This window comes from Neltuma alba, unplaced genomic scaffold, assembly GCF_004799145.2.
Source record: "Neltuma alba isolate B1F8T4 unplaced genomic scaffold, ASM479914v2 tig00003374_pilon, whole genome shotgun sequence".
NCBI classification, from domain to species: Eukaryota; Viridiplantae; Streptophyta; class Magnoliopsida; order Fabales; family Fabaceae; genus Neltuma; species Neltuma alba.
In genome coordinates, this window is record NW_021633256.1 from 41756 (window position 1) to 52544 (window position 10789).

General features: G+C 34.4%; 1 protein-coding gene across 1 annotated transcript; it reads right to left on the reverse strand.

The window, feature by feature from the left end:
* Nucleotides 1-477: 477 nt before the first annotated feature.
* On the reverse strand, nucleotides 478-5438 carry LOC114741363 (cellulose synthase-like protein E1). The gene is made up of 8 exons (XM_028929620.1): nucleotides 5104-5438; nucleotides 2884-3211; nucleotides 2646-2786; nucleotides 2436-2570; nucleotides 2104-2316; nucleotides 1787-2014; nucleotides 1338-1685; nucleotides 478-1200 (listed from the first exon to the last, which is right to left on the reverse strand). Exons 1-8 carry the CDS (start codon nucleotides 5436-5438, stop codon nucleotides 640-642), a joined length of 2289 nt encoding a protein of 762 aa, XP_028785453.1. The 3' UTR covers nucleotides 478-639.
* Nucleotides 5439-10789: the final 5351 nt, after the last annotated feature.

The window sequence follows — 10789 nt, forward strand, 5'->3', positions numbered from 1 at the left end:
TTAATGAAGAGTTAATGCAGTTTAAAGTCTTTCTTAATCTATGTAAAACATATTAAAGTTGCCTTATAAATAGGATTAGAGGAGTAGTTAGGAATGACTTATAATAGGGACTAAAGGGAGTATACACACAGACATAAAGGCATCTTAGTAAAATTTAATTTAATAACAATATAGATTTTTTTTTTTCTCGAGCAAACATTTCATCAATGTATAATTACGTACCTATGAGAGAGTCTATGCTTGAAGGTTTGTCTAAACACAGATATGAAGCATTGCCTGAGAATGATAGCTGATTATTACTTACTGATAATATCAATGTATCATTTTCATTCCCAATATTATTATCAATCGATGGCAAATATAATAAACAACTTAATTGTAGAGTTTTTAAATTATATTTATAAACAAAAATATATTCATGATTTATTTAAATATACGTGTGATAATGAGTTGAAAACTCAAACTGAAACACAGATAAATACACTTTAAAGTCATATGGAATGAATTTTATATAAAATCGCATGAGAAAATAATCTTGCCCCTCTTTCGCCAATCAAATATTACAGCAAGATATACCTCACTTATTCCACAATTGAAAACTACATATAATCATACTCAATGCAAATTTAAGAACCTAATTTAGTTTAATGCCTTGAAGAGAGCACAAGCACTTAAAGCAAATATTGTAGATTTTATGGTCACGGAGGTAGGCAATCTTCCCTTGTCCTTCCTAAAGAAAAGGCCTTTGTATATTGGCACATTGATGAGAATAAGAACCCCACATAATATTATCTGCAGCATCATCTTCTCCAAAACCCTAATAAAGCCATCTTCACTTATAAGAGCATCCATTGAAACGCCAAGAAAGCAAAATAGATTGAGCATGGCAAGTGTTGCTAAGAGAGTGAACATTGGAGAAGAGCCTCCAAACTCCATAATTTCTCCCTTGTAACGCTGAGAAACTTCTTCTTCTGCAACTTTAGATGTTATTATGAAGCCTGAATCTGAAGGAAACCCTAAAAGCTTCAAGGTGGTATCCATGAAAGCAAAGAAGTAAGAGCTTGTTCTCTTGTAGAGCCAAATCCTTTGCTCATTCCACCATCCCTGGATTGTGCCTCCACAGATCCAAAACTCCAACAAGCTATAAGCGGTTTCCGCAAGTATTACATATGCGAAAGGTATGAACCATGGGCTTGACATCTGATCAAACAAGTCCACCACAACAATTCATTTTGGAAACAGGGAAATGCCTTTATAATGGGGGTGTAGAAACAAAAGATGATAAAGAAATGGCGATGTTTATAAGGCTAATTAAGGGAGATATATAGAGATCATACCTTTGGAAACAAGGAAATGCCTTTAAGGAGGCAAAGAGAAGGGAGAAGGCAGAAACAAAGTGTAGCTAAACTGTTGACTGCCCATAAGTTATAGCAGCAGTAAACCATTTGAAGGCCTAAACTGATTCTGCCATAACCATACCAAGCTGGACTGTACTTTGAAAACAGAATTTGAAGTTGACCTTCTGACCATCTCTTGTGCTGCACCAGTGTCTGCCCCAGTGCGTTTGGAGCCACCCCTAAGAATGCCTTCCTTTTCGGATTGCAATACACTGACTTCCATCCTTTGCTCTGTATAGACAATCCTGTTATCACATCCTCCACCGCACACCCATATAGCAGCCCCATCTGCATGCTCTCAGATTTATCAGTATTTTGTAAATTATTGTCTTAGAAATATTAATTATATATATATATATATATATATATAGAGAGAGAGAGAGAGAGACCTCTTTTCCCCAGAGTGTGTTTTGTTCATAGGTGCAGCTAGCAAGAGGCTTTGATTCTTGTTCTTGTTTCTGCAAGCTAGCTTCCATGAATGGGTCATCCTCACTCTTCCAGTCATTAAACTTGGGCTGATCACTGAGCTTCCTCCCACTAAGAACATCTCTTCTGTGAAAGCAGCCAGATCCAATATACAATGGCCCACCGCAACCATCGGCACCATGAAATTCTAGCTGCAAATTTACCCCATCATTCAAGTTATGGCAGATAACAGGATTGAGTACAATGTTGGAGTTAGACACGATTTAATGTTTTGACTAACCGCAGAAATTACTCGTAGATCACTCCCGTATAAGTCATTCTTGGTGACACCCATGAAGTTCTGTGGGAACTGCACATAAGCTATTTCATGCCCTTTCTGTTCATCCATGAAGAAGCACAGTGCGTTTCTCACTGATTCTGAATTGTTCGAGTACATGTCACAGTCCACGTTCATTATGATCTTGCCGTTGCTAATCTTTGAAGACACCCTTATCTGCATTTTTAACCGGGAACCTCCATGAGTTGTTCATCTCTCTCTCTCTCTCTCTCTCTCTCTCTCTCACACACACACACACACACACACATTATGTGAAATGATAATTGATACTGTACCAATGAATTCATGGCTCCAGCTTTAAAATGATGGGGATATTGGGGTCTCTTCTCGCGAGCCAAGTAAACTAGAGTTGGCATAACAGACCCATCTACATCTTTCGAATTCTGTGCATCTTTTCTATGAAGTAATATCTACAGCAAACAAAGTTACAAGCGTAAGATTAAATTTACATTAGTGAAATTAGGTTGACAATAATATATAGATACCTGAAGAATTGCGTCATGGTCACGTCGAGAGGAAAAGGAATCCCACTGAGAAAATCCCTTGTGCTTTGAACGTACATCTCGGGGAACTTGTCCTGACTTGGTAGCATCCTCGATTCGTCGTTCCATATCTTGGTATAGTTTCTAGTTGCAGAGTAAGGAGTTAGAGAAACCAGCTCCCATATTTGAGAGGGAAAAAACACAAACACATATAGATGTTAGTTAATTATGTATATATTACCTTAATACATGCCAACTCTTTGGAGAAAAGAGGGTCATCTGAAGAAGTGGAAGAGGACAAAGTATTGAAATAAGCAGAAGGAGATCTGGGTTCAACATGGAATCTGTTGCAGAAGGGGAGCCAGTGCTTAGCAAAAGAAGAAGCTTCAAGTAAAGCGTAGAAGGTGATCTCCGAGGCAGCGTCGTCGGAGAGATACACACTGAGCTTATCAGAGGGATAATCGTAGGCCATCACTGATAACACTGTGTTTATCACCATCACCGGCGGCTCTATCTCTGGGTCTGCTGTGCACACAAACACGTCCACTCTTGGCAAGCCATGTTCATATCTGTCTCAGAACACACCAAGTTAAGAGTACCTAGTTATATAAATACACACACACACATTACATAGTTCCAATGGAGATGGAAGAAATAGAGAATGTCAATCCAGTTTGTTGTGGGAAGTTGGCAGGGGCCAACCAGCCGTGCTTGTTTGCCTTTTACATTTTACAGGACAAAATTCGTACAAGGCAAAATTATTTAAAGTAGGGAAAGCTAAACTCTCCAAGAACCGACTTTTTGAGAACAAATATCCATAATTAATTTTATTTTTTTTAACTATTTATTATTTTTTTAAAAACAATTTTATAATTTTTAAATATTTGGGTGATAAATTATTTATAAACTAGCTGGGGAGAGAAATCGGAGAACTGAGGACTGAGGAGCAGTTTTTATGGTTTTTTGGGGTCCAAGTTCTTTGAATTACGAGGAAAGAGTGTTGGTGGGCCGCCTTTGCTTAATACGTGGGCCTACACTGGAGGTGGGTATGGCTTGGATCATTTAACTGGGAACGGGTCCCACTTCCACTACATGTGAGCCCAACCCATACTGGTATTTTTTTTTTTACCAGCAACCCATTCTATTATTTTTAATCTTAATTGTTTAAATATATAAATATTTATTTTTCCAAATCTAAAATTGATGGTATGGGGTTGGCTGGATAGATTTGATTAAAAGAGTTTTAATTTTCTTAAATTCGGCATGAAAAATTCAACAGTGAGTAGTTCTAGTTCCTACGTAGAAGAGACAAAATGTGATGACAAAAAGTCAAAACTCGTGCCATGGCATCAACAGAGAGTAGTTCTAGTTTCTACTTTGAAATTTTTTTTTTTGACCAGATTCTACTTTGAAAAATTGCAACATTGGCCAATATACTTTTTTATTTTAAAAAATCATTAAATATCTTAAATCAAGCTGGCCGACACCGCGTCTAGGCTACTAGGATCGCTACATCCATGAAAATAATAGCTGTAGTGCCATTGATGTTTTCTAAATTACTTTTTGTTTAAAATAATATGTTAATATAATTTTTAGTTCTTAAAATTTGGATCTATATTGATTTCAGTCTCTTAAATTTTAAATACATAGTTTAAGTTCCTGAAAATTTAATCTGTCTTAAAACATTAATATCTAAATGTGTAACAGTATTAAAATCTACCAAAATATCCTAAATAAAACTAAAGTGATAATGTGAACTCATCATATAATATTTAACAGAATCTTGTATGAATAATAAAAGAGGAAAAAAAAAAAAGAACTGGCTCTCAAAACATAGTTATTTAACCCCTCTTTTTTCTTCATTTATGTTTGTTTTAGGAGCTCTGTTTATTGTGCTACTTTCTATTATCCACACTAGATCCAGTTATGTGGCATCTTATGAGTCCACACCATCACTTTTGATACCATTAATGATACATCACTAGATTTTAATACCATCATACCTTCGACAATCAACGTTTTAAGATGAACTAAATTTCCAAAAACTTAAATCATGTGTTTAAAATTTAAAAGACCAAAATAAAAATGGATCCAAATTTGGGGATTAAAATTATATTGATCCTTAAAAGATTGTTATATTATTAATTTGTTAAAAAATCTTAAAAATTTGATTTTTATCCTTATGAGTACACTTATCATTTCTCCTAAAACATTCACTTACAATTTATAAGATCATGTATTAAAATCTTAAGGAGCAAAAATTAAAAAAAAAATGTTAAATACTTTTACGTAAAAATTATTAATGTGTCTTAAAATTCAAAAATAATAATTATTCCTGCTTACTGCATAAAATGACTATCTAAATTGCTTACATTCAATTAAAAAGGTATTTGGATAAAAGCACTTTTAAAAGTGTTTCTACGTAAAAACAGCTTTTCTATGGTGGGGGAGAGAGAAGAACCTTAGAGAGAGACGGTTGTTGAAGGGAAGTCTGAAGACAAGATTCCATCGGAGAGATTGGGTGAGGATCCAGTAGAAGCCGAACCATAGCTCTGCACCAAACAGAGCAACCCATAAAACCCAATAACATTTCTTCTCACCTTCATCATCATCTTCTTCTTCTTCATGTTGACGACCGCCATGGATGAACAAGTGAGAGAATCTGTAAACCCAGATAAAAAATATTCCGGCGAATAACGAGACGCAGAAGAGCCTGTAGATGATGACCCTTCCTCTGGGTCTTTCCGTCGCAAACAATGGAACATAGCTACTCTCACTCCTATCATCTGCCTTCATCATTCCCCTCGTTCTTTTTCTCATGAACTTCACTAATATATATAACCCACCACCCCCATTTATGACACTGTTCTCTATTTGTTTATTATTTTTCTTATCATTAATTTATTAAGGCTCCGTTGGGTCGCATCAATCCAAAAGAAATTCTTATATGTTTCTGGGGTGCCGTCTAGATCCAATTCATATGCTTGCAGGTCTTATTCCCCGTTGGCTGCTCGGTGGTTGCTGAGGATCATCACCATCAAAATTATAATATTAATATGTTATACAACACCTTGTTCGAATGGTCAAAAAGATAACCAAATTAAATAAGAGAAAATTGTTGAAACATTTATTTAAATAGCAAGTGCAACTCATTTTTTATGGATATAATTCTTTTTTTAATTATGTAGAATATATCCTTAATTATGTGCAAATAAAAAAAATTATGTTTTGTTACAAATTTAACTAATCTGCCTTTTTTTTTTTTTGGTGAGCGTGAGCTGGGTATTATTAGAGTCATATATTTTGAGACTATATTGAAGTAGTGGAATAGTAGATGGGATGGGAATAAATAAATATAAAGTGTAGTTTAGGCCTTTTTTGATGGGACTATGTGTGTTAACAATTTCATCAAAGTTGGTCAAAAAAGTCGACGATCGGATAAACCTTACGTTGATTGTCTTTTATTTAAAAAAAAATTCAACAAAGTTCGCCGATAAACGCAAACTTCAATATATATTTATATATTTTTTCAAACACACACATTTCTACCATCCTTTTCTTTTTAATTCTTTCACTTCTTTTTTTGTGTTTTCCTCAAAGGAATTGGCACACATACACATCTACGGACATTAAATCCACATTCTTATAGTTAAGAAACACTTAGGAGAAGTATTTAATGTTATTATAACACAAATTTATAAGTTTTTGCTTGATTTCGGCAACTTGAATTGGGGGGGGGGGGATCGGCAGCTGTATCACAGTAAAAGATATAAAAAAATTTTAAAATTAAATCTTCTATATTATATTTTCATGAACTTAAGCATCCAAAAAGACTGACACAAAAATTTGATAATATATAAAAATTTAACTTTTATTTTTACTGGTCATTATTTCTCCTTTTATCTGTTTTGCCTATATATATATGTACATATTATATGCTCTTTTATCTATCTATCTAAAAATCTTTACATATACATACGTACATATACATTGGAATCCTAATTTTTTTCTTGCACATAACGCATTATTGTTTTTTTCAGGGAGAATTATTATAAGGTCTCGAAAGGGAGGTTTAATTATCAAGAAATGTCAATAATAAATGAGTAGCATAAATCTATTACTCCTCTGGTCCTTAATATAAGACATATTAATTAATTTGATTAGATTAAAAAAGTTAGGTAAGTTAGTTAATTATAAAAAATATAACATATTTTTCTTAAAACACCAATCATTTTTCTTAATATCCTCCCTCCCTCTTCTACTTGATTGTGGTTGAGAGAATATCCACCAGAGTAATTTAAAAATTTGATAATATATACATAAAATAGTTTCTTATGTTTAGGATCAAAATTACTCAATAATTAAGTCCTATATTAAGAGCTGGAGTATTATTTTACTGTACTAAAACTTGTTTATTGCGCATTGCATTCTCAGTTATGAACAATTCTTGGGGGATTAAATTCATTAATTCAGGATCTGATTATAATTCCTTGTTGTTTGTGTCACAAGAGTGGCTATTGTGGCCCAAGTGAATGAGTAATGCAACCCGCACTATCAAGTTAAAAAAAAAATAAAAGGACCCAAACATGAGCAATTGAAAATGGGGCTTGCCTAACCCAACACATTAGCCAATTCTTTTATAATTTAATCTAGGTTATATGTTATAACACCAACCTACCAAACCAAGTTCAACATATCACAAACACCTTTTTCACTAAAATTGTAACATTTTGCCAACAGGAGCCGGTATTGGTTAGTTTTCTCAGCAGCATGAGAGGAATGAAGATTCAAATATGCTCCTTTTTTTTCAAAAAAAAATCTCTTATGACAGAGTTAACAAGCAATTGCCCTTGGTGACAACAAACGTAATCTAATCTAAATATGGCTAATTATTAGAAATTCATCGCGCATTCTTCAACTATAAATTAACTATCAGAGACTAACTTAAACATTTCAACATAGTACTACCTCTAGTCCTAGATTAAGGAAATAAGTTCAATTAGTTTTTGTAATAAATCGTGTTGTCTTTTCTAGAATATTCTTGCTAATCAAATGTATTGGTTAAAACTATTATTATTAGAATGAACCCCTTAGAAAAAAAATACATAATATGAGAGACAAAGTGGATTAAAGTATTATATTGGAGGACCAAAATAAAAGTCAAACAAGATCTTATATTAAAGAAGACCCAAGATCGTATCTAAACTTTTCCATACATATTTTGTCAACATATCAGGGATGCTAGGAGGCATCCCAAGAAGCCAAAGCAACAAACTTGAACAACGCCCCTCCGATGGTAAGCTTCCTCTACCAGTACGTACAAGGGAGCCTCATAAATTGGTTTATTCAAGACCATAATCAAAATGCACAACATAGTCTGTAACCCTAAATAGCTCCATGAATAATCCACAAGAAGCCTTGATACCCTAGACTGCTCCAAATAGGTTGAGCAATGCGGTGTGGCCATGATGGTGAACATGACCGACGAGCTTCCAAAATACAAGACCTCTCGTTCGAGCAGTTTGAGGTTGTCTTGGGACAAAGCTTGTACGTGACATCGAACTTTGTCTGAGAGAGATTGAGCTTCATGGAGATAGCATCAATGAAGCCAAAGAGATATGAGATGGTCATTTGGAACAGCATCATATGTTGTGCATTCCACCATGCCTTGCCTTTGTTGCCACAGCTCAGAGCCTCCAGGAAGTTTTAGGCGTAGTTTGCTAGAATACATATAGGAATAGAACGATCCAGGGGCTTGTAAGCTACCACCAAGAGGCAATAATTATTTCAAGAACTTATATTTATAATAGATATCACCTCTACAACCAAATATAAGAATTAATTAGCTAAGTTTTTCCGTTATCAATAGCAAAGTTTATATCAGTAGACTATGTCTTTTTGGTCCATATGAAAAGATAAGACAAGGGGGATTAATATATACGAGGTTTACCTCCGGGAACACATGGAACACCAACGAAATGTGGAAATGGGAAGAAAATAAGATAGCAAAGGGTTGGAAGAGACAACTCTTGTCCCCGCCTTTTCTTAACAAGAAGCACGCCAAAGGTTGTCGGAGCTACTCCCATGAAGGCCCTTTTTTCTTGTGGGTTATAGTAAATTGATTTCCACACTCTGCATGTGATCATAAGCCCTATGACTATGTCTTCTACAGGAATCCCATACAATAAACCCATCTGCACAATCATTATTTGTTACGTATGCACCACAAATATATCTATATATATATATAATGAACATAACATAGTACTCCAAGTGTTCTAAATTAATTAGAGTCATGTATTATGCTTGATATATAAACACTGACCTCTTTGCCCCACTGAGTGCCCTTCTCGTAGGTGTAGCTCACAAGAGCCTTCGATGCTTCAATTAATTCATCGGCTATTCTTTTTTGTCTTCGTCCCTTTAGTTTTGGTGTCCCATTTTGGTTTGTAATAATCTTTGAAGTACATTCCGGAGAGATTCTCTCTTTTTTGAAAACCACCCATTTCCACAATATAAAGATCCTCCATTCCCCCTCCAAAGCCGCAAGCTCATCTTAGACAATAGTACAATGAAAGGTTTATGAGTAGTCTTTCATGTTACAATCATATCTAAAAAGGAGTAGTTTAATTAAAATATTAGTACCAACAGGTGTTTAGTACACTTATAGCAACAAGAAACAAAACACTTGAATAAAGGTCATTCTTGGTGATATTGTTAAAGCTTAGGGGAAATTGCACATAAGCTATCTGTTGGCCTCTCTTCTCATCCATGAAGAAACATAGTGCTTCTTGTATTGTGTTTGCACTGTTTAGGTACTGTCACAATCCAAGTTGAGAATTATAGGTCCGTTGTGCTTATCTCTGGCGACACTCTTATCTGCATATATATGTACAGGTTTCTGTCAATAACTTCATTTGAACACACAACATATATATGATGTTGGAAATTAAAAACATTTATGATTAGAGAAGTACTTACAAGGGCATTCATGGCTCCTGCTTTAAAATGGTGAGGAAGTTGGGTCATTTCTCTCGTGCCATATAAACTAGAGTTGGCAACTGAAATCCCATCATCATCTTAGCATCTATGTCCCTTCCATCAATTATAATCTGGCCCCAAAAAAAGTAAATTGTTAATAATTTTTATAAGGTATATATGCATGAGATTATACCCACACACATATATGAATGCATGCATGTTTCAACACTTAGTTTTTCTTAGGAAAGAGATCAGTTATATATATGCATGCGTGAACCTGCACAATAGGCTGATGGTTATGCTTTCTGTGTTGTCGTTCCATTCTGAGAATCCCTCTGTGTTGGTTCCTCATGAATCTAGAATCTTGGCCTTCTTCTACTACTACTGATTCTATCTCACTTTTCATATCTTCGTATAATTAATTTTCTGAAAATCATTGGGTTATTCAGCTTATATATATATTATACGCGCTCATCAATTTTTTTGTATATTTGGAGACCATTGATATAAATTAATTTTAGTAACAGTACCTTGGTATTTGACCATTGTTGATCATTTTAATGCACACCCCAGAATGGTGAGAGGAAAAGTAAGCCTCTGGAGATCTGGTTTGAATGTTGAATCTTTTGCATAAAGGAATCCAATGCTTAGAGAAAAGAGAGCTCTTACAAGAGCATAAAAAGTGAGCTCAAAGCCTCCATCATAAAAAACATAAACACTAAGCTTATTGGAAGATAATCATATGACATTGCTGATAAATATTGTGTTCATCATCATGCTTGCAGCTCTAACATTATATCTGTTGTTGTGCACACAAAAATGTCAACTTCTGGTAGCTTCTCTTCATCATGTCTGCACGTACATGTCTCCCATTCAATACAAAAGCTATCGCACTTTTCTTTGGAGAAAGAAAATACAAAATGGTTCATCTCCGGTTGTATGCATAACACATACATGCTCACCAATATTACCACCTCGATCCTAATTATAAGTTCTTGTTGTTATTTATAAATGAGGTCTTATAATTAGAACCAGAGGTAATATAGTTTTTTAGATTTGACTATCATTCACGTGCAATTTATAAGATCACATATTAAAATCGTGAGGGGCAAAATAAAAAATTGTTATATAGTTTTACATAAACCTTATATTTTAGACTCAAAAAA

Excerpts from the sequence above, each read along its gene's own strand:
- LOC114741363 (XM_028929620.1), bottom strand. The coding sequence starts at position 5,438 with ATGAAGGCAGATGATAGGAGTGAGAGTAGCTATGTTCCATTGTTTGCG. Across the intron at positions 3,212-5,103 it reads AACAACCGTCTCTCTCTAAG|ATATGAACATGGCTTGCCAA; the intron begins GTTCTTCTCTCT and ends GTTCTGAGACAG. Across the intron at positions 2,787-2,883 it reads AAGAGTTGGCATGTATTAAG|AAACTATACCAAGATATGGA; the intron begins GTAATATATACA and ends CTCTGCAACTAG.